The sequence below is a fragment of the Chiloscyllium plagiosum genome, unplaced genomic scaffold (genome assembly GCF_037043375.1).
Source record: "Chiloscyllium plagiosum isolate Xiang-an unplaced genomic scaffold, Cpla_swu_hap1 HiC_scaffold_8, whole genome shotgun sequence".
NCBI lineage: Eukaryota > Metazoa > Chordata > Chondrichthyes > Orectolobiformes > Hemiscylliidae > Chiloscyllium > Chiloscyllium plagiosum.
The window spans coordinates 100395315-100420305 of NW_028270146.1; the positions used below are offsets into that span (position 1 = coordinate 100395315).

The 24991-nt window shown below is 46.5% G+C and overlaps 1 protein-coding gene across 2 annotated transcripts in view; it reads right to left on the reverse strand.

Moving 5' to 3' along the window:
• Positions 1-24991, reverse strand: part of LOC122553999 (serine/threonine-protein kinase PAK 4-like) — a 61554-nt gene that overhangs the window by 17890 nt on the left and 18673 nt on the right. For both annotated transcript variants that reach the window (XM_043698485.2, XM_043698486.2), the window contains exons 3-7: positions 22204-22845; positions 6725-7177; positions 5802-5935; positions 2173-2299; positions 1101-1226 (exon numbers count right to left, since the gene is read on the reverse strand). In XM_043698485.2, coding sequence (XP_043554420.2) covers positions 1101-1226; positions 2173-2299; positions 5802-5935; positions 6725-7177; positions 22204-22845 — 1482 coding nt within the window. The remainder of the gene's footprint in view (positions 1-1100; positions 1227-2172; positions 2300-5801; positions 5936-6724; positions 7178-22203; positions 22846-24991) is intronic.

Sequence of the window (24991 nt, forward strand, 5' to 3'; positions counted from 1 at the left end):
ATGATCTGAGGATTAGATAGGGTGGACAGTGAGAGCCTTTTTCCTCGGATGGTGATGGCTAGCGAGGGGACATAGTGTTCAATTGAGGGGGGATAGATATAGGACATATGTCAAGGTAGGTTCTTTACTCAGAGTAGCAAGGTCGTGGAATACCCTGCCTATAACAGTAGTGAACTCATCAACATTAAAGGGCATTTAAACGGTCATTGGATAAACGTTTGGACCAGAATGGAATAGTGCAGGTTAGATGGGCTTTAGATTGATTTCATTGGTTTTAGAAGGGCTCATGCCCGAAACATCAATTCTCCTGCTCCTTGGATGCTGCCTGACCTGCTGCACTTTTCCCGCAACACATTTTCAGCTCCAATCTCCAGTATATGCAGTCCTCACTTTCTCCCTTAGATTGGTTTCACAGGTCGGCGCAACATCAAGGGCCAAAGGTACTGTGCTGTAATGTTCTATGTTCTATGTTTCCATGTTCTACATCCTACCTTATCTGTGCCCCTCATGATTTTATCAACCTCAATAAAGTCACCCCTCAACCTCCCATGCTCCAGCCTATCCAGTTTATGTTTATAACTTAAACCCTCTGTTCACAGTAACATCCTGGTAAATCATTTCTGAATGCTCTCCAGTTGAGTAACATCCTTCCTATAACCGGGCTACCAGAACTGCACACAGTACTCCAGAAGAGGCTTCACCAATGTCCTTAGCAGCATGTTGGGTAGTCTAACCTATCTGACCTCCTTCGAATATCATGTCCCAGCTCTGGTTCCCTGCACTGTCCTTTTCTTTAATATCCTTAATTAATCGGCCACAATTACTCCTCACTATATCTCCCTTTAGAAGGTCCCCTTCCTAACTCTAACTCCTAAAAATGAATCTCATAGTGACTCGATTGCAAACGATTGCATTGTCTTCCTGGTTTCAGGAAATGGGTGGCTGGTGACAGCTCTTCCCCTTACTGATGCTACACTCCAACTCCATCTCGCCTGACCTGACCTACTGCCTGACCTCCGGTCAACCTCACTTTCCCTTGCTGACATTGGCTGGCTCTTGCACCCCCTCCCTGCTCACTTCCCACCCCCAGCCGGATTTACCTCTGGTCCGTATGGTAACCGGGCGATCACTTCCGGAGCCATCCAGTACGGAGTCCCAACTAAAGACCTACGCCTTGGAATCTCCTCATTCACTTGGGCACAAAACCCAAAGTCTGAGAGCTTAACCTTCAGAGAGACAGAGAGATGGAGAGTAAACGCGAGAGAGGGGTGGATTATACACTTGTCCTATCAGTGGGTTTACGAGGGGCAGGCTGCTGGTGGACTGTAAAATCCAGTGGTTGTAGATACCAATCCCATCCCCACCCAGGGAGGGTAACCCAGTCAGCAGGCGTGCCTGCCCATCGGTCTACTGAGCTTCTTAAATTCAGCCTCCTGAACCCAAACGTCTGCCATATCTCAGCCAACAGACAGGATCTCAGACCAACACGTGGTACCCCAGTTCCCAAGGGCACTGTCAACAATGGTCCCTGCCTCCTGGCATTGCAAGGAACTGCAGCACGGCCAGCAGTTCAGCTGGGAGTGAGAAGTTCTCCCGCTGTGCCATGGTGGGGGAAAGGGCTCGAACATCCCTGTTCCTCTCAGCCCACAAGCCGCGCTGCAAAGTGCTGGCAGTAGCATCCCTAGTCTCCCTTTAGCTGCTGCCTGGGTCATCTGGACATGTGGAAATGAATCATCAGATGCAGGAAATAATTACAATACCAACCCTCCATAAAAACTGGAAAAGGTCAGGGTCATGACAAATTTGCGAGTATCTAACTTGCTGCTTCCCGTCTCACCCAGATCCAGTTTTATTTCTCTCTGGGTTAAAATTTGCCTCAAGTGCTGACAGCGGGTTTTCCTCAGAGCTCCCTGCTGTTCTGGCTGCTGTTTCTGACACAGTCACAAAGTTACAGCTTGCTACTAAATGGAGTGGACAACCACCAATGTCTGTGCAGTCCAGTTCCTAGTGAAATTCAGCACCCTCACTATCATCCTCCATTGGCTCAAACCAGAGCAGGCCAGGTGAGGAGTCCAACCCCATTCCTGCCTGCCCTCCACTGGGTGCTCAAACATGTAACTGCCCCGGTTTTGAAAGGTTGTAATGATAACTTTGAGCACAGTTGCCTCTTACCCGTCCGTCAAGTGTCAGCAGAATGGAGTCACTCTTGATGTCTCGATGGATCACACCGTGGGAATGGAGATACGCCAGAGCTTTCAGTATTGACAGGCAAACAGTAGCGATCTGCTCCTCATCCATCCTGTATGAGCAATTAATTCAGGATAATTACTAAACATAATTTATCAGGTATCGGAACATATAGAGAAAGTGATGTGGGTCAGAGTGACATCTGGGATCAGGGAGTGGCTGGGGTCAGAGTGACACCTGGGTTCAGGGAGTGACTGGGATCAGAGTGACACCTGGTTCAGGGAGTGACTAGGGTCAGAGTGACACCTGGGTTCAGAGAGTGACTAGGGTCAGAGTGACACCTGGGGTCAGGGAGTGACTGGGGTCAGAGTGACACCTGGGTTCAGGGAGTGCCTGGAGTCAGAGTGACACCTGGGGTCAGGGAGTGACTGGGAACAGGGAGTGACTAGGGTTAGAGTGAAACCTGGGGTCAGGAAATGACTGGGGTCAGAGTGACATCTGGGGTCAAGGAGTGATTGGGGTCAGAGTGAAACCTAGGGTTAGGGAATGACGGGTCAGAGTGACACTTGTGGGGATCAGTGAATGACTGGGGTCAGAGTGTCATCTGGGGTCAGGGAGTGACTGGGGTCAGAGTGTCACCTGTTGGGGTCAGAGAGTGACTGGGGTCAGAGTGAAACTTGAGGTTAGGGAATGACTGGGATCAGACTGAAACTGGTGGTCAGGGAGAGATTGAGGTCAGAGTGAAACCTGTTGGGGTCAGGGTGTGACTGGGGTCAGAGTGAAACCTGCTGGGGGTCAGGAAGTGACTGGGGTCAAAGACAGCCCTGGGGTCAGAGAGTGAGTGGGGTCAGAGAGTGAGCCTCGGGGTCAGAGAGTGAATGGAGCCAAAGTGACACCTGTCAGGGTCAAACAGTGATGCGATGAAGATTAACTTGGGTCAAATGCTGTTGAAATTGGACCCAACCCAACAGCTTGATGTTTGCCATCCACATCAGCAATATTCTAATCCTTTGTGCTTTAGACTTAGTCATTAAAATAAGTCTGTTTCTATTCAGTTACACTCCATCCTAGATAATTTAAAATATCTTTACCAAGTTATCCTATAGATTCCACTATGTGAACGAATGGACCTGGTTGAGCAGGTTTTGCTTTGTAATTATGCAGACTAACAGCAGGCTGGAATCTAATTACAAGGAGTACATCAAGTGAGCTGGAGTAATGATAGGGTTTGCGCTCAGTTCTTGGAATATATTGCTGATGGGGAAAGCTAGGTGCCAATATGTCTGTGCAGGTGGAAATAATGCAGGGACAAGCATGTTGATTGTGTGTGAGAATTGTCTGTGAGGATGAGGAAGTCCTCACATCATGACCAGCCCTGATAGCCGAACCTTGCGAAACGTCAACAGTAAACAGCTCAAACTGGAATGCCCAAATCTGAGCTGGGAAACTCTCCCTGTGACTGCAGACATCCTGACATGGTAACTTTCTACAAACTTCCGTGTTTAACAGGACATGAGGAAATCAGAGAGTCTCTCAATTATCTTATGTACAAATCCCCAGCCAGTTCACTGCAGGGAAGTGGTGGTGTAGGTGGTAGTTTCACTCAAAGAATGATCTAGAATACTCAGTTAATGTTCTGGAGATGTGAGTTCAAATCCCACCAGGTGAAATGTTCTTTTTTTAAAGAGAAAAACTAGTCTAATAGCAACCACTGTCGACTGTTGCAAAATCAAATTTGGTTCACTAATGAACTTGAGGGAAGGAAATCTGCCATTCGTCTCTGCCCTGCCCAATGTATGACTCCAGGCCCACAGTAATGTGGTTGCCTCTTACCTGACCTATAAAGATGGCATTTGGATAATTTCAAGGTCATCAGACAGAGCCAACATGGTTTTGTCAAAGGGAAATAGTGTTTAACTAATCTATTGGAGTTCTTTTGTAACTTGTGCTTTAGATAAAACGAGGAACCAGTGAATGTATTGTACCAAGGCATTTGATAAGGTGTCACATAGAATCCCTACAATGTGGAAGCAGGCCATTCAGACCATTAAGTCCACACTGACCCTTCAGAACAGCATCCTATTCAGTCTCATCCCTCTACCCTGCACTTCCCATGGTTTAATCCATCTAACTTGCCCTGGACACTATAGGGCAATTTAGCATGGCCAAACTACCTAGCCTGCACATCTTTGGACTGTGGGCAGAAACCCAAGCAGACATGGGGAAGACATGTAAATCCACACAGTCACCCCAGGCTGGAATCAAACCTGGGTACCTGTGGGGGCAGCAGTGCTAACCACTAAGCCACTGTGCCACACCAAAGACTGGTGTGGGTATAAGATTGGTTACTAACAGGAGGCTTGAATGGGTCTTTTTCAGTCAGATAGGATGTCACAAGTGGTGTGCTACCGTGCTTAGTTGTGGGGCAACCGTCCTTTAAAATTTATGTAAGTGATTTGGATAAAGGAATGGTCGCTAAGTTTACTGATGACACAAAGATAGATAGAAACTGAGTCATGAAGAGGATACAGGATCCTACAAAGGGATGTAGACAGCTTGTGAGTGAGGCAAGGTCTGGTGAATGGAGTATAATGTGGAAAAGGGTAAAATTGTCCATTTTAGCACAAAGAATAGAAAGAAGGCACATTATCTAAAAGGTGAAAGATTGCATAGCTCTGAAATGCAAAGAGATCTGGGTGTCCCAGAAGGTTCCTGGATAGGCGAGGAATGAATGAATCACAGAAGGTTAGTAGACAGGTAAAATCTATAATTAGGAAAACTCACAGAATGTTATATTTTATTGTGAGGGGAATTGTGTGGAAGAATAGGGTGTTTATGCTTCAGTTATACAGGGCATTGGTGAGACTACCTCTGGAGTTCTGTGTAGAGTACTGGTCACTGTACTCACAGCAGCATGTTAATGCATTGGAAGCAGTTAGAGAAGGTAACTGCTAATAGTTGGAGTGAGCAGACTGCATTGTGAGGAAAGGCTAGACAGGCTGGCTCTGTGTCCTTGGGAGTTTAGAACAAGTCTGAAGGGACTGAACTTAAACATAAAAGATCCTGAGGTAACTTGAGGAGAAAGTGAGGTCTGCAGATGCTGGAGATCAAAGTTGAAACTTTATTGCTGGAACAGCACAGCAGGTCAGGCAGCATCCAGGGAACAGGAGATTCGACGTTTCGGGCACAGGCCCTTCTTCAGATCTGCTACAATATTATTGAACGGGAGAGCAGGTTTGAAGGGCTGAGTGGCCTACTGTTTTTCCTTCAAATAGTCTAGCAAGCCACTCAGTTCAAGGATAATTAGCGGATCAGCAACAAATGTCAATCTTGCCAGTGATGCAAGAGTAACGAATACTTATTTATATTCAATTAATAAATAAAGATTATTCATAAGACTACGATTCATCTGGAGAGAATTAGCCAATATAGAAATGGTGGAATGGAGATTAACCCATCTGTGCTGCACCATCACTTCATGCCATTGGCCATCCAATTGCGACGTGATCAATATCAGACACAGTGCTCCAACTGAGCTCACAGTAAAAGGTCAGAGAGGTTCACTGTGCTTTCACAACCCTGTTCCTGGATGGCAGAGGCTGCTGCAAGCATACCTGGTGTAGGAGATGATATCGGTGAGTGCACCTCCCTGCAGCAGCTCCATGACCACCCACAATTCATCCCCAACAAGGTGGCTGCTGTACATCTCCACCACATTCTCATGGTGATAGTCTCTCATGATCACAACCTGAAGAACAGATCAAAGAGATCGCACAGTGATTGGGAGCTGGCTGGGTGGAGGCAACGCTCTGCCACTAATCTCGTCGCAACCATCATTGAACCTCGAATCGATCCCTTCTCTCGGTAACTCTAACCAATCCTTACTCTCTGTGTACCTCTAACCGATCCCCTCTCTTGGTACCTCGAACCGATCCCCTCTCTCGGTAACTCTAACCGATCCCTTCTCTCGGTAACTCGAACCGATCCCTTCTCTCGGTAACTCTAACCAATCCTTACTCTCTGTGTACCTCTAACCGATCCCCTCTCTTGGTACCTCGAACCGATCCCCTCTCTCGGTACCTCTAACCGATCCCCTCTCTCGGTAACTCTAACCGATCCCCTCTCTCGGTAACTCTAACCGATCCCCTCTCTCGGTAACTCTAACTGATCCCCTCTCTCGGTAACTCTAACTGATCCCCTCTCTCAGTATCTCTAGCCAATCCCCTCGGTATTTCTCTCTCTGTATTCCTGACCCTCCATTCCCTCTCTGACCTTCGACCCCCCCTCCATATCTCTGACCTTGAGTCCCCTCTCTCTGACCCTCAATCCCCCTCTCTGTATCTCTGACCTTCTCTCTGTCTCGGAGTCTCAATCCCAGTCTCTCAATCCCTCTCTCTCCGTACCCTTGACCCTAGATCCCTCTGTCTCTGTCTCCCTGACCCTAGATCTCTCTTTCTCTGACTGATCGATGGTCCTCAGTGCTGTTTTCCCCTTTCCTGGGTGACCATGCTGAGTACCTATCATTGCTGGTCCTTACCTCATTGAACAGCAGCTCCCTGCGCTGCTGTGTCCTCAAGTCCATTCTTTTCACTGCTACCCTGCGGCCTGTAAGTATCTCGGTGGCCACACACACAATGCCAGTGGAGCCCTCCCCAATCTGACTGAGGGTCTCCAGGTGTTTCCTGGGGTCAGTCTGGTTGACCACCATTGCCATGGCACTCCTGAACTGTTCGTGTGTAACTCTTTGGCCTTCCCCGGTAGGTTGGATTTCACGGTGAGTTAGAACCAGCTGTGGGCAGCTATTCCGGTGGGAGCCAGGCTCTCTCGGACCGGGCGGTTGCCGGGCGACATTCCCTGTTATTGGCATGGAGTCAGGGTTCAGTGTGGGCGTGGCTCCGGCCTGCTTCTGCTCAGCGCTTGTTACTGCACTCCGCCCTGACCTCGGAGCACCGTTGGGAATTACTCCACCATTCCGCTCAAACTGGTCAACCTTCGGTAAAGATTCAAACGTAAGTTTCAGCCAAACCCGTCCGCTGCGAGAAAAAGACTCATCGGGTGACAGTGATCCTGTTTCACCCCCAACCCAGTCCAATCTTCATACCTACTAGTGCCCATTGTCACCCAGCCCCCAAGCAGTGGGCCACATCTGCGGCTATACTACAAAGGATCAGCCAACATTCATTGTCTGGATCCTATGGTACACCAGACAAACCAATATATTGGACCCATACACCGGGTCAATGATTATGTTAGATCCACCAGCACATTTGATCAATTAGTGCAGTAAATCTGTCAGCACACTGGATCACCAGTTTACTGCCAGTGCCCTTGTTCCACTAATACATTATACTCACAAGTGTACTCGGTCCATCAATATATTAGTGCACTAGATAGGGGAGGTTGGTTAGCTCAGTTGGCTGGACGACTGGTTTGTGATGCAGACTAACAACAGCATGGGTTCAATTCCTACACTGGCTGAGGTCAGTCACTGGTGAAAGTCCTTCCTTCTCAACCTCTCCCCTCATCTGAGGCATGGTGACCCTCAGGTTAAACTGCCACCAGTCCTCTCTCTCTAATGAGAGAGCAGCCCTTAATCTGGTTGGAAGATGGTGACTTTACATAGCACACTGGTATCAGATTTGTCAGTGTGCTGTACCTGCTGGTACAATGGATCTGTTAAAATGCAGAATTCAATGGGATACAGGATCTAATGGTATATTGGATATGTTAGGACAATGAATCCACTGGTATACTTAGAGTCATAGAGATTTACAGCATGGAATCAGATCCTTTAGCCCAACTCATCCTTGCTGAACAAATATCCTAAATGAATCTAGTCCCATTTGCCAGCACTTGACCCAGATCTCTCTAAACTCTTCCTAGGCATGTAACCATCCAAATGTCCTTTACATGTTGCATTTGTACCATCTCCTCTGGCAGCTCATTCCATACACGCACCACCCTTTGTGTGAAAAGGTTGCGCCGAGGTCCCTTTTAAATCTTTCCCTCTTACCTTAAACCCATGCGCTCTAGTTTTGGATTCTCCTATCCTGCAGAAAAAACCTTGCCTATTTACCCTAACCAATCCCCTCATGATTTTATGAACCTCGATAATGTCACCCCTCAGCCTCCAGAAAAAATAGCCCCAGCCAATTCAGCCTCTCCATTTTGGTCAAACCGTCCAACCCTGGCACCATCCTTGTAAATCTTTTCTGAACCCCTTCAAGTTTCACAACATCCTTCCGACAGGAAGGAGATCAGAATTGAGCGCAGTATTCCAATAGTGACCTAAACAATGCCCTATACAGCCATGATACAACCTCCTATACTCCATGCATTGACCAAGAAGAGAAAGCTTACCACACACCTTCTTCACTATCCTATCTACCTCCTACTCCATTTGTAAGGAACTATGAACCTGCACTCCAAGGTCTCTTTATTCTGCAACACTCCCCAGGACTTTACCATTAAGTCCTGCTCTGATTTGCCTTTCCAAAATGTAGCACCTCAAGTTATCTAAATTAAACTCTACCTGCCACTCCTCAGCCCATCGGCCCATCTAGTCAAGATCCCGTTGTACTCTGAGGTAACCTTCTCCACTGACCAATTTTGATTAGATTGTAAACTGAATTCACTCATTTATTGGAAACCTTATTATACTGATTTTGCCTAAACCTTGGATCTCCAAGTACACTGGAACTACTTGTGTATTAACATCATCATACATTGACTCCAGGTCAGTGAATTCACTAACAGAGTCATAGAATCTATCACAGCACAGAACCAGGCCTCTTCAGTCCAATCAGTCCATGCCAACCATAATCCCAAACTAAACTGGTCCCACCATCCTGCTGTTGGCCCATATCCCTCCAACATTTTTTTTTAATTCATGAACCTATCCAAATGTCTTTTAAACATTGTAACAGTATCCATATCCACTATATCCTCTGGAAGTTCATTCCAAACACAAACTACCCTCCGTGTAAAAATATTGCCTCATGTCTTTCCCCTCTCACCTTAAAAATATGCTCCCTAGCTTTGAAAACCCCACTGTAGGGAAAAGACATCTGACATTCATCTTATCTGTACCTGTCATGAGTTTACAAACCGCTATAAGGCACCCCTCAGCTTCCTATGCTCCAGTGAAAGAAATTCCAGCCTTCCAGCCTCTCCACATAACTCAAATTCGCAGCAACATCCTGGTAAACCTCCTCCAAACCGTCTCCAGTTTAATAGTATCCTCCCTATAACAGGGCAACCAGAACAGAACACAATGCTCCAGAAGAGGACTCACCAACACCCTCTACAACCTCCACATGAACTCCCAACTCCAACTCATGATATGCTGGATTCACTATTGTACTTTATGCACAAACACCTTGGAACCAATTACACACAATAACATATCTGTGAAATAGGACCATAAATAGGCCATTCAGCCCTTCGAGCCTGTTCTGCTATTTAATAAGGTCACGGCTGATTTGCTTGTGTTTTGAATTCCACCTTCCCATCCACCCCGCTAACCTCTGATTCCATTGCCTAACAAGAATACACCCAGCTCCACCTGAAAAATATCCAATGACCCACCATCTCCCGCCTCTTGAAGCAGAGTTGCACAATCCTCTTGAGAAAAACTGTTCTCCTCATCTCTGTCCTAAAAGGGTAACCAACAATGTTAAAACAATGCCCCCCCCAGTTCAGTAGGCAGAAATGGGTACTGCAGATGCTGGAGATTAGAGTCAAGATTAGCGTGGTGCTGGAAAAACACAGCAGGTCAGGCAGCATCCAAGCAGCAGGAAAATCGACATTTCGGGCAAAAGCCCTTCATCAGGAATTTTGCCTGAAATGTCGATTTTCCTACTCCTTGGATGCTGCCTGACCTGCTGTGCTTTTCCAGCACCACTCTAATCTTGCCCCCAGTTCAGAACTCACCCACAAGGGATAACCACCCTGCATCTGTCAACTCACCATTAGTGAATGGATACACCAGAATGCAGTACTTTTTAGAACAATTAGAGCATTATTATATTGGACTTGCTAACATATTGGGATCCACTGGATCGACTACCACGTTGCATATGTTGGTGTACTGGGTCCAATCATTTACTGGCTCTGCCAGGGTACCGGGTCATAATGTGACTGGGCGAGTAATCCAGAGCCCCAGGCTAATGCTCTGGGGATATGTGTTCGAATCGCATGGCAGATGGTATAATTTGAATTTTAAAATCTCGAATAAAAACTAGTTCAAATGTTGCCCATCTATCTGTTGTCAGTTGTCACAAAAATCCACCTGGTTCACTAATGCCCTTTAGGGATGGAAATCTGCCATCCTTACTCGGTCTGGCCGATTTGTGACTCCAGACTCATCTATCTGTTGTCAGTTGTCACAAAAATCCACCTGGTTCACTAATGCCCTTTAGGGATGGAAATCTGCCATCCTTACTCGGTCTGGCCGATTTGTGACTCCAGACCCATAGCAACATGACTGACTCTTGGTTGCCCTCTGAAATGGCCAAATAAGCTACTTTGTTCAAGGGCAATTAGGAATGGGCAAGAAATGCTGGCTGTGCCACGTGATGGTGGTCACATCTCATGAAAAAACGTTAAAGGAACCTTCCTTGTATTCTTTCCCCAACACATTTCTCTTCTCAGTGCCCTCGCGATCTCACTGTTCCCATCCCCAGGATAAAGCCTTTCTCAAGTCACCTACAATACCACGAATAAAGACCCAGCTCTCTGGCCCTTGGCTCTTTATTCACTCAATAACTTTGAAACTTGAAAGGTTCGGAAAGGATTTACAAGGATGTTGCCAGAGTTGGAATTTTGTGCTAGAGAGAGAGGCTGAATAGGCTGGGGCTGTCGGAGGCTGAGGGGTGACCTTATCGAGGTTTATAAAATCATGAGGGGCATGGATAGGATAAATAGACAAGGTCTTTTCCCTGGGATGGGGGAGTGCAGAAATAGAGGGCATAGGTTTAGGGTGAGAGGGGAAAGATATAAAAGGGACCTAAGGGGCAACCTTTTCATGCAAAGGGTGGTGCATGTATGGAATAAGCTGCCAGAGGAACTGGTAGGGGCAGGTACAATTACAACATTTAAAAGGCATCTGGATGGGTCTATGAATAGGAAGGGTTTAGAGGAATATGGACCAGGTGCTGGCAAATGGGGCTAGAATAGTTTAGGATATCTGGTCAGCATGGACCGAAGGGTCTGTTTCATGCTGTATGACTCTATGACTCCATGTTGTTGACCCCAGTCATTTCCACACCTTTGAGGATCTAGTCCTAAGTAAAACTATCTGGCTGCCCAGTCATTGGATCTGATATGGCCCCTATCCTCACTCCCTGGTCCAATCAATACAGACATGACCTCTAATGGTGCATACTTGCTTTCGTCATTAATCTCCAACAGTACAAGTACCACCACAGCCTGATGTCCTTTGGCAAGCTCGCACACTATTGATGAATTAATGGATCCCAGTAGATCAGCACGTCTGGTATAATAATACAGAGTTACCCCGGTATCCATGGAATGGTTTTCTGTGGTTGAGCTTACCTGTGGTTTACCATGGCCCAAACACACTACAGGGTACATTCCAGCACCAGGGACCAGGAAGCTGCTGGGAAGGGAGGTTTCCCATTTAAATGAATGGGTTCACTCCTATCCACGGTAGGTCCTGGAACTTAACTCTTGCGGGTATGGGGGTGGTGGGTGCCTACCGTACTCTCATTGTTCTAGAAAACACTACTCTAGTGGAGCCAGTAAATAACTGGACCCAGTACACCAACATACACATTCTGATAGATAATTCTGAGATGCATAGGTTTGGTCCTCTGCCATCAACTATCCCCCTAATTTCATCTGCCTCCCTCCACCTCTCCCATCCTCACCTCCAACAATAAGTGTGAATGGTACATTGACCTTTCACTCAAGTTGACCACACCATTGAGCTGCCTCAGTCACATTTCCCCCTTCTACCTTCTCAAGTGCTGAAACTGACATCTTGCTCCAGCTTCTTTCTCAGGTCCATTTCACGTTCATTTTGTCCATGAAAACTCCCCCTCCCACTCCACCAAAGATATGCAGGTCTTTGGACTCCTCCATCGCTAGACCACAACAACACGACGGTTGGAGGAAGAGCGCCTCATCTTCCGCCTAGGAACCCTCCAACCACAAGGGATGAACTCGGATTTCACCAGTTTCCTCATTTCCCCTCCCCCCACCTTGTCTCAGTCAAATCCATCGAACTCAGCACCGCCTTCCTAACCTGTAATCTTCTTCCTGACCTCTCCGTCCCCAGCCCAGTCTGACCTATCACCCTCACCTTGACCTCTTTCCACCTATCACATTTCCGACGCCCCTCCCCCAAGTCCCTCCTCCCTACCTTTTATCTTAGCCTGCTGGACACACTTTCCTCATTCCTGAAGAAGGGCTTATGCCCGAAACATCGATTCTCCTGTTCCCTGGATGCTGCCTGACCTGCTGCGCTTTTCCAGCAACACATTTTCAGCTCTGATCTCCAGCATCTGCAGACCTCACTTTCTCCTCAACCATATCCACTCCCTCCACCACTGATGCACAGTAGCAGCAATGTGTACCATCTACAAGATGCATGGCAAAAATTCACCAAAGATCCTCAGACAGCACCTTCCAAATCCATGAATACTTCCATCTAGAAGGATAAGAGCAGCAGATACATGGGGACACCAAATGCAAGTTCCCCTCCAAGCCACTCACCAACCTCACTTGGAAATATATCGCCATTCTGACAGTGTCGCTGGGTCCAAATCCTGGAACTCCCTCCCTGAGGGCATTGTGGGTCTACCTTCAGCCCAGGAACATCAGCAGTTCAAGAAGGCAGCCCACTACCACCTTCCCAAGGGGCGATTCAGGATGGGCAATAAATGCTGGGGCAGCCAGCAACACCCACTCTCCATGCGCAAGTGCAAGAAAACAGCAGAGGCTCAGTTCTGAGTGTGTAGACCAATCCTGAACAAGCCAGCCTCGACCTCTCTGCACTTGCAAACCATCACTCCATCTCCAATTTCTCTCCAAAATCCTCGAATGTGCTGTCAGTTCAGACCTGTGGCTATTTTCCCTGGGGTCTTTCTTCTACCCCTCGCTGATCAGATTTCTGCTTCCTGCTGAAATAGCTCTTACCAAGATTAGATTAGATTACATTACATTACATTACAGTGTGGAAACAGGCCCTTCGGCCCAACAAGTCCACACCGACCCGCCGAAGCGCAACCCACCCATACCCCTACATTTACCCCTTACCTAACACTATGGGCAATTTAGCATGGCCAATTCACCTGACCTGCACATCTTTGGACTGTGGGAGGAAACCTGAGCACCCGGAGGAAACCCACACAGACACGGGGAGAACGTGCAAACTCCACACAGTGTCGCCTGAAGCGGGAATTGAACCCGGGTTTCCGGCGCTGTGAGGCAGCAGTGCTAACTGCTGTGCCACCGTGCCGCCCAAGATGTCATGGTGAAGGGGCATGAAGAGAAATAGTTAGGAAAACTGGATTCTTTTCTACATTGTACTGAAATTCTGTTTCTTTGAAAAATGGACCACTTCACTGGACTCTTAAAATGGCTGAGGCTGATCACATGATCATATTTCTAGAAGCTTCTAAATCCCTTGCATTGTATAGACATTCCAGTGAAAGCTTACACAGAGGGCTTGGAGAAATGGGGGTTGCCTGCCCCCAGCTAAATCTGGGCAAAGGAAAGCCTCAAAATATCATTATGTTAAAGTGGACGCTAATGCTATTAGTTACTTCATCACCATGCAATGGAAGTTCTCATGGGGGAGGTGAAGCTTCATTGTTAGCTCAACAACCATCCAGTCAGCCCACTGAGATAGGACATTGAACAGAGAGACCTATTGATTCAGGTACATAGTTCTTTGAAAGCAGATAGACAGGATGTTTAAAAAGGCATTAAGCACACTTGTTTTCATTGCTCAGACCACTGAGTACAGGAGTTGGGATGTCATATTCAGGTTGTGTAGGATGTTGGTGAGGCCACTTTTGGAGTACTGGTTCTGGTCACCTGCTATATGAAGGATATTATTAAATTGGAGAGGGTTCAGAAAAGATTTACTAGATCTCCTCCCCTGTCCTGTCTTCCTTTGTGCCTGTATGTTTGGATTGAGTAGCAAAGCAATTCCCCTGTGTTTTGACTGCTTTGCTAATAAATTCCATCTTTGATTTAATCTTAAATTTTTTTGCTGCTGATTTATTTCCAAAATTGAAATTCCAAAAGCCTGGGTTCATTGGCGAGAATGGAGGGGTTAAGTTATAAGGACAGGTTGGATAGGCTAGGACTTTTTTCACTGGAGTGTAGCAGGTTGAGGGGTAACCTTTTTGAGGTTTATAAAGTCATGAGGAGATAAGGTGAATTGTAAATGCTTTTTCCCCAGGATAGGGCAGTTCAAAACTAGAGGGCATATTTTTTAAGGTGAAAGGAGAAAGATTTAAAAGGGACATAAGTGGCAACTTTCGACAAACAGAAGGTGGTTCGTATGTAGAAAAAACTGCCAGAGGAAGTAGTAGATGCAGGTACAGTTAAAATATTTAAAAGACATCTGGCTGAGTACATGAATAGGAAAAGGTTTGGAGGGATGTAGGCCATAAGCAGGCAAACGGGACTAGTTTAGTTCAGGAACATGGTCGACATGGACTATTTGGACCAAAGGGTCTGTTTCCATGCTGTATGACTCCATGAAATACCTTGTCACTTGATTGAAATCAGAAGTGGTCGAATTACTTAAGTCTAAAAATTCTGGGATTCTGGGGGCTCGAACTCCAGAGGGACAGACTGAGTTAGCAGCCTGACTCAGACCCTCCATCTCTGTTCTCTGCAGGAAGCCTGCACTTGGCCTGCCCGAAGGAAAATGAGAGTGTCCAGCTCACTGAGGAACTTGCTTACTGGACACCGACCTCTGTAAATCACGTAAACTGATTTTATTCTCATTGTCAGTTATAACCTGTCTTCCTTAATGCCCTTTGCGCCTGTATGTTTGGATTGAGTAGTGAAGCGATTCCCCTGTGTTCTGGCTGCTTTGCTAATAAATTGCGTCTTTGATTTAATCTGAAGTTTTTTTTGCCGAGGATGTATTTTCAAAATTGAAATCCAAAATCCTGGTTTCGGGGAACACCCCTTTGGTCTACCTCAGTAAGGGGCAGGAGTAAAAAGAGAAATAAATAAATCAAACCATCTCAGGCTTAAGAGGGGAAAAGCAATTCTAATTTAACTGCAACCCCTCACTCCCACTTTGTCTGTCTGTGTCAAACGTCTTATGCTTGGTTCCTGTCAGGAGAATAGCTCCTCATCCTGTTCCATTTGCCTTGGTCCTTGACAGCGGATCACACTACCCTCTTCCAGTGCTCCTTCGTTGTCCATTTGGGTGGGTCTCTCACTGAAGGCTAGAATCATGTGCAGATTTGAAATGAGGCTCCCTAACAATACTGACAGCGCCCAGGACAAACTCACCACCACCTCTCTTGACCACCTCTCATTTGTCAGACTGCTCATTGAACATCTCATTACAGATGAGCAGAAATTACCTCCAATTAAACATTTGAAGCCAATGTGTTGGGTCGCTGTCACAAACTCTTGGCCCCGCACTACCACCAGTTCCATGTCCCTGACTGCTCACTGTCTCAGGCTGAACGAAACGTTTCATAACCTAACTGTCCTATCTGATGCTGTGAGCTTACAATCGCATATCCACTCTGCCATCGAAACTGCCAATTCCCCTCTTGCTCACACAGTCTGAATAACCCCAGATTAGCATATCTGCTGCTAAAAGCTTCACTCTTGTTTTTGTGACTTCCTCATTTGACCATTCAAATGCTCTCCCCTAGGCAGCTCTCCCATTTTTCACAAGCTCCTTTAAACTTCAAATCCAGAACATTCTGCCCATCCATTAACTATCACCAGGTTCCAAGCCCTGTCACATCATTAATCTGCACTGGGCTTGCCTTCATTTTAAAATTCCCATCCTCACATGCAAATTCTCTCAGGCCTTTGGCCTTCCCCATCTCCATGACACCTCCAGACCAAGATTGTCACTGGACTGGTGTTCCAGAGGCCCAGGCTAAGGGACGCAGGTTCAAATGCTGCCACAGGAGCTGGTGGAAAATTAAATTCAACTAATAAACCATAAAACAAGTCACATCAATGGCTAGCATAAAGAAACAAAAGAACTGTGGATCCTGTAAGTCAGAAACAAAAACAGAAGTTGCTGGGAAAGCTCAGCAGGTCCATCTGTGAAGAGAAATCAGAGTTATCTGAGGAAGGATCACAGGATTTGAAACATTAACTTGGATTTCTCTTCACAGATGCTGCCAGACCTGCTGAGCCTTTCCAGCAACTTCCGTTTCTGTCAATGGCTATCATGATGGTTGATCATTAATATATTGTAGGGAAAGGAAGGCTGCCCATCTTCGCTGGTCTACATCTCATAACATAAAGAGTTGAGAAAAAATGTCTTTTTTCAATGATATTCATACCCTGTATCCTCCCATCCTCTGATCTCTTATACGTCCCTCACACTCGTCAGCTCATCACGGGGTGTACAATAACATCATGGTTATGAGATGAAATAGTTCATCCAGAGGCCTGGGCTAGCACTCTAGTGACAACCTTACTGCTGGGGAAATTGGTCTTGTGCAAGTCTGGTCTATAGTCCCCTGGTCTGGTCAAAGTATAATTCTGGTCCCACAGAGGGATAGTTGAGTCTGAATTATCTTCTGAATCAGCTGAACAAGACCCTCTCTTTCTCTTCATTCTTTCCTGGGAAAGGATTTGGTGTCCATCCCTAATTGCCCTTGCACTGAGTGGCAGGGTCATTTTAGAGAGTGGGTAAGAGTCAAGCACTTTGCTTTGAGTCTGGAGTCACTTGTAGGCCAAATGAGATAGAGTCAGAGAGTCAAAAACAGAAGTTGCTGGAAAAGCTCAGCTAGTCTGGCAGCATCTATGAAGAGAAGTCAGAGTCAATGTTTCGGATGTGGTGATCCTACCTCAGAACCCAGAGTCATAGGGACATACAGCACGGAAACAGAATCTTTAGTCCAAACAGCCCATGCTGATCATGATCCCAAACTAAACCAGTCCCACCTACCTGCGCTTAGCCCATATCCCTCCAAACATTTCTTATTCATGTACTTATCCAAATGTCTTTTAAACGCTGTGGCTATACCCTCATCCAACACTTCCTCTGGAAGTTCATTCCACACATGAACCACCCTCTTTCCCTTAGTCATTTTAACAAAGCACCAAACTACTCAAGTTTGGTGCAAAATGACTAACTGTATTAAATAAAAGTTATTTTAAATGATTTGGCAGGTGTGGTGGAGGTGGGCAGCCCATTTTGCCTGAGTCTTGGGCAGAGCACTACAGACTTAGACTTGCAGGGTTGCCGCCATCTTGGATCTCCATGAACCACCCTCTATGTAAAAACATTTCCCCTCGTGTCTTTTTAAAATCTTTCTCTTCTCACCTTAAAAATATGCCCCCCGAGTCTTGAAATCTTCCACCCTAGGGAAAAGACACCTGCCATTCACTTTGTCTATGCCCCTGTTGATTTTATAAACTTCTTTGAGGTCACCTATCAACCTCATAAGCTCCAGTGAAAAAAAAGAGTCCCAGCCTATCCAGCCTCTCCTTACAACTCAAACCCAGATTTCCTTCCCTAAAGAATATGAGTGGAATCAATGTGTTCGGAGAGATGCATTGCACATCTCAGGAGTAGGTGAGACTTGAACCTGTGTCTGTTTGCTTACAATTAGGGACACGGACATTATTGAATAGCAATCGATGATCGTTGCCATGATAACCACAAATAAGGTGAGTGGGAAGCTCCAGATTCAAAATAATTGAATGAAAATTCCACCAGTTGCCATGGTGAGATTTGAAACCAAATAACCAAAGCAGTGGCTTGGATCTCTGGCCTTACCTGCCTCCACATCACCTCCCTGGGATGGGAACCGGCAATAAATGCTTCCTCTCAACGTCTACATCCCATGAATGAGTGAAAAAAAATAGACATTTGCAGCTTTGTCTTCAGCTGCCTAGCCCTGAGCCCTGGAATTATCATCTTAATTAAACCGCTGTCTCTCCAGCTCTCTCTCCTCATTAAGTCGCTCCTTAAAACCTACCTCTTTGGCCAAGCTTTCAGCCACCTGGTTTCTTTTGACTTGTTGACAATTATACCCTCCCACATAGCCGAGAAGAGCCCTGCAACGGCTTCTGATGCTAGATGTGTTATTTAAGTACATGTTGATCTTTTTGTTAACCACATCCTTGGCAAGCAACACTACTTTCTGTGGGGACATGTCTAGTCTGTATCCCAATCAGTGTCTCTTTGAACATTTCCAACGAAAACATCTTATTTGATAAGTTTTCATTCCAATCTACCCCCCATCGCGATATTATTGAAATATTTTCTGGATATTGCAGTGCAAAGGTAGTGTGCATACCTATAGACAAGGAGTACGGCGTTCATGTCCCACTTACTCCAGAAATGTGTCCAAACGGGTCGATTAATAAAGAAAAGAAAATGAACTAAAGAACTGCACATGCTGGAAATCGGACACAAAATCAGAAATTGCTGGAAAAAACTCAGATGGTCTGGCAGCATCTATGGAGAGAAAGCAGGGGTAATGTTTCGGAAGACTCACTGGACTTGAAACATTAACGCTGCTGTCTCTCCACAGCCTAGATTTTAAAAATCCATATTCTGGTCATTGTCTCCTCGATGCGCTCCACTTGTCCCATTCCACGTCTGACAGTTGCAACTGGCCTCTCTCTTTTCCAAAACTAAATCATTCTCTGCATTGAAATGGATCTACTCTGGGCTAGCCTGCCCTTCAAGAAGCTCAATACCATTCAGGCCAACACCATTCCTGACGACGGGCTTTTGCCCGAAATGTTGATTTTCCTGCTCCTCAGATGCTGCCTGACCTGCTGTGCTTTTCCAGCACCACTCGAATCTTGATACCACTCAGGTCAAAACAGTTCAGTAGATTAGCACCACATCCACTCCCTTGACCACCAATACCTGACAGCAGCATTACGCATGATCTACAGGGTGCACTGCAGAAATTCACCAAAGATCCTCAGACTTCAACTTCCAAACCCACGACTACTTCCATGCAGAAGTACAAGGGCAGCAGATACCTGAGAACACTACCACTTGCAAGTTCCCCGCCATGTCACTCACCATCCCCATTTGAAAACATATCACCATTCCTTCACAGTTGCTGGATCAAAACTCTGGAACTCCCTTCTTAAAGATATTGTGGATCAACCTACAGCACGTGGACTGCGGCAGTTTGAGAAGTCAGCTCACCAAACCTTCTCAAGGGCAACTCGGGACAGGCAATAAATGCCAATAATTGAATCATTAGCACTTCTCTCTGCAGAATTCTGTTTATCTTGCTCCAGCCCCTTTACTTGGCATTGTTCACAAAGCTCAATATCTTTATTGACGGGTATGTAAAGAGATTTGATATATTAGTGTTTAGAATGTGAGCAACACTGGCAATGTCAAATTGACTTTCTGATCCTGGTAGTTTCAGGAAGGTGTTGTCAATGACCCCTCTGTACTAACCACCCTTACACAGTGTATTCATTTGACTGTACATTATCTTTAGACTTGTTTGTGTAGTCACTTTATCTCTAAAGGGATAATTAGTGGATTGCCCACGTAGTATCTCTCAGATTTCAGTTTTCAGGTAACACAGGCAGTGAGGGGGTGGGGTATCAAATGTTTACAACTAATTTGCTTGCTCAGAACATGGTATTGCAGTCACATGCATGTTCTTTAGCGAGAGCATTGGTAAACCAGCTGAGGTTTTGCACAGATTGTAGAGATTAAAGAATTGTTACAGCACAGGAGGCCATTCAGCCCATTGAGTCTATATCGATGTCTGCATGAACACTTTGCCTAGTGCCACTCCCCTGTCATTCCCCTGTAGCCCTGCATATTTTTCCTCTTTAGATAATGATCCAATTCTCTTTTGAAAACCACAACAGAACCTGCCTCCACCACACGCTAAGGCAGTGCATTCCAGAACCTAGCCACTTGCTGCATTAAGATATTTTTGCTCATGTCACTGCTGTCTCTTTTGCCAATCACCATAAACCAGCGTCATCTGCTTCTCGATTTTCTTCCTAAAGGAACATTTTCTCCCTATCTGCTCTGTACAGCCTCCATGTGGTTCTGTAATCCTTTGTCAAATTTCCTCTTAAGCCACTCTTCCCCAAGAAAACCTCTCCAAACTGTGCATGAAACTGAAGTTCCTCATCCCTGGAACTATTTGCATGAATCTCTTCTGCACTCTCTGTCTGTCTGTCTCTGTCTCCAAAGCCTTCTCATCCTTCCTAAAGTGTTTTGCATGGGACTAGATGCTATAGGCCACTGAGATGGGACCAGTGTTCAGTGCAGGTTTACCATAACTTCCTTGTTCTTGTACTCTATGTCTCCAGTTTGATGATTAGATTAGATTCCCTACAGTGTGGAAACAGGCCCTTCAGCCCAACAAGTCCACACCGACCCTTCAAAGAGTAACCCACCCAGACCCTAATGCACCTAGCACTATGGGCAATATTGCATGGCCAATTCACCTGACCTGCACATCTTTGGACTGTGGGTGGAAACCAGAGCACCCGGAGGAAACCCACGCAGACACAGGGAGAATGTGCAAACTCCACACAGCCAGTCACCCAAGGCTAGAATTGAACCTGGGACCTTGGCACTGTGAGGCAGCAGTGCTAACCACTGAGCCACCGTGCCGCCCCTATATAAAGCCCAGCATTCCAGAATGTTTTTTTAAACCAACTTCTCAACTTGCCCAGGTGCTTTTATTGTTTTATACACATATACATCCAGCTCACTCGGATGTTGCACCCTCTTCAGAAAGGTAACCTTCATCCTGCATTTTATTTTTCTCCTCAGTCCACCAAATCTATCATTTCACATTCCTCCACCTGCCATCTGCCTGTCCATTCTAGCGGCATGATTATCTCCTTTTAAACGTCCACACAGCCTTTCTCACATTCACAGTGATTCCGAATGGTCATTAGGGGGCTCGATCACGAGGACATCCCTGTGAACCTTCCTCCAGCTAGAAGAACTGCGCGCCAAACTGCGCTCTGTGTTCTGTCACACAACCAATTTCACCTCTGATGTGGCTCACCCTTTTGTTCCATTGTCGATACAACTACAACTGTATAAGGCACAAGTCAGTCAGACTCCAGCTGGAATATTGTGAACAGCTCTGGGCCCCTTATCTGAGGAAAGATACACAGTGCCATTGGAAGCAATCCAGGGAAGGGATTGTCCACTGGGCTGATCCTGGGTATGGAGGTCTTGTGAGGAGAGGTTGAGTTGTTTGGGCGTGTACTCATTGGATTTTAGACAATTGAGAGGTGACCTTACAAGATTCTTTGGAGAGTTGACAGGGGAGATGCGGAAAGAATGTTCCCCCTTGTAGGTCTATGAGCAGAGGGCATCGTCTCAGAATAAGGGGACCACCCGCTCAAGACAGAAGCGAGGAGGCATTTCTTCTTAGAAGGTAGCAAATCTGTGGAATTCTGTACCGCAGAGGGCTGCATTCTGTCTTTTTAAGGACATTCAAGGCTGAGAGAGACAGATTTTTAATCAATGGGGGGGGGGGGGTTGAGGGAAAAAGTTGGGAAAGTTGAGTTAGGGATTGTCAGATCAGCCACGATCGTGTTAAATGGCAAAGCAGACTCGAAGTTCTCAGGGACTTTTTTTTTAAAATCTTCTCACGTCAACAGGTTTACCAGAATTGTTAGCTTCTGGTCCCCACAGCCTGATTTGAACTCCTGAGCTCTTACTTGGCTTGTGCTGGAGCTCTGGAGCACTAACCCACTCACACCAGAGTTTCAGAACAAACCAATATGACTCGACTCCTACTAAAGTGTCAATCTGTGGGTAAGACCCCAGCTGCCTGGCAGTCCCGAGTTGCTTACCTGAATTTGTTTGGTTGTGGTGCCTCTTGCTGATATACCTGGCGAGGTCTCCGAGGGCAGACTGCTGTTGAATGGGTGACCAGTGGTGCCACGATTTGGAGAGCCGGGGGAGGTGCTGAGTCCCCTCGCGCACTTTGGGCTGGAGCGACCGAAGAAGCAAGAGATGGGCCTCCAGCCCAGACTGTTCCTTCTCCCCGGTCTCAGCCTTCTCTCCACGTGGGGCTGGGTGGTCTCCGAGGGGATCCTGTCAGAGGGGAGAGTGCCATCCTGAGCTCCGGGTGGAAATGGGTGCATCCTCTGCCGCTCGTACTCCAACGAGGGGATGGACAGGTTCTGGACCGACTTGTTCAAGTGGGGCCCACCTCCATTCAGTTGGCTGCTCCCGCCCTCTCCTCCACGGTTCTTGCCGTGGTGACTGCGGGTGAAGATCCTGCTCCAGCGGTGGGTGGAACTGGGCGGCTTCTGTGACATCTCCCGGGCGCCGTCTTCTTCGATCCTCCTCAGCGAACAGGGCTTCCCCTGAGACAAACAGACCGTGTTTCTCCGCAAAGAGTTGGACCTCGACACCGAGACTTTCTGCAGGTCAGCCAGCAGCTCCGTGATGTGGCCGTTGGCCGCCGACTTGCTTCCACGGACGATGGGCTGCGCAATAAAAGACAGGTCAATTCAGGAAGGAAATGTGAATAGCAAATGGGGTCACAGAATTAAAAATCACACAACACCAGGTTATAGTCCAACAGGTTTAATTGTGCAACCACCTGATGAAGGAGCAGCACTCTGAAAGCGAGCGCTTCCAATTAAACCTGTTGGACTATAACCTGGTGTTGTGTGATTTTTAACTTTGTCCACCCCAGTCCAATACTGGCACCTCCAAATCACGAGGTCACAGAAGCCAGTGAACAGTTTGAATTAGTATTTCCAACCCAAGGCTCCAAAAGAATATTAATTTGGATATTAAAAGAAGGCCATCGCCAGATACTATCCACTAGACACCCTGAGGAAACGTGCTCAGTGAAGTTTGAGATATGACTTCCCATGCAAAAAAAGCTGCCTCTTTTCTCTCTAGCTTTCCAGCTTTCAGACACCGGCTGGTAATTGATAAGGCTTTCCGGCTGACAGGAGAAGTCTCACAGGACAAGGCTCTGCTCCATCTCTGCAGAGTGAACACTCTCGCCCTGTAGCAATCTCTAATGTAAACCTTCACAATGTCTGATCAGAACAATGAACTATTCACCCTTTCCACAATGCTAGAAGGAATGAGAAATACACCCAAGGTATGATCACAGCAGTCCAAAGCAAAAGGGTCCGTATTTCTGTATACAGGATGAGTTCAGACCAGTACCAGTGCTTCCAACTCTTTCCTTCAGATCTTCAAACACTCACCCATCCTGATACACCAAGCTTGGACTTTCTCCTAACTCCCTCAGATCAACAGCTGTCAACCCAACATGCATGAACCTGGCTTTAATCACTTACTTCAGCGACAATTCTGAAGCAGAACCTTCCTCCCAGGTTCGGGTAAATGCAATGACGTTAAATCCTGTGATCCACACTCACTCACTCTCCACCAGCCCCACACTGAGCGATGAGGTGTCAGAGTTCCTGCCGCCTCCAACCCTTGCATCATCCTCCTACCACAGGCATGAAGCATTAGCAAAGCAAGCCAAGTCACTGCAGAGTCCTCACATAAATTCTAAAATATATTTTGCATTAATGGTTTTGAGGATTGCATGTCTTTCCTGTTAACAAACTGCACATCCTACCATGATGTGCAGACTAGGTGGATTAGCCATGAGAAATGGACAGCACGGTGGCACAGTGGTTAGCACTGCTGCCTCACAACGCCAGAGACCCGGGTTCAATTCCCACTTCAGGAAACTCTGTGTGGAGTTTGCACATTCTCCCCGTGTCTGCGTGGGTTTCCTCCGGGTGCTCCGGTTTCCTCCCACAATCCAAAAATATGCAGGTTAGGTGAATTGACCATGCTAAATTGCACGTGGTGTTAGGTGAAGGGGTAAATGTAGGAGAAATGGGTCTGGGTGGGTTACGCTTCGGCGGGTCAGTGTGGACTTGTTGGGCCGAAGGGCCTGTTTCCACAGTGTAAGTAATCTAATCATATATAATCTAAATGCAGGGTGACAGAGTAGGAGAGGGACTGGGTCCGTGTGGGATGATCTTCAGAGGGTTAATGGGGACACGATGTGTAGGGATTCTATGATTCTCCACCTCTGGAGTCAAAAATAAGGGAAAAGCTTTCTGACAGAGAAAGAATCTCATCAACCCTTTCAGAATTAATTGACTAACACAGACATGCACAATCACGTACAAAGACTCAAACAACCAGTCACGCTCACATGAATTTATGCATACACTTGTACATTCATATTCACAAACACATACACACACACACACCCCTACACATTGATGTACAGCCTCACACTAACTGACATTCACACGGATGTACCCAGACTCATATGCCCCAAAGTTCACACACACACTCACAGGCATTACCATCTCTGAATCCCCCACTGTCAACATCCTGGGGTCACCACTGACCAGAAATTCAACTGGACTCGCCACATGAACACAGTGGCTACAAGAACAGGTCAAAGACTAGGAATACTGCAGCAAGTAACTCACCTCCTGACTTATCTACAAGGCACAAGTCAGGAGTGTAATAGAATATTCCCCACTTGCCTCAATGAGTGCAGCTCCAACAACACTCAAGAAGCTTGACACCATCTAGGTCAAAGTAGCCCACTTGATTGGCACTACATCCACAAGCATT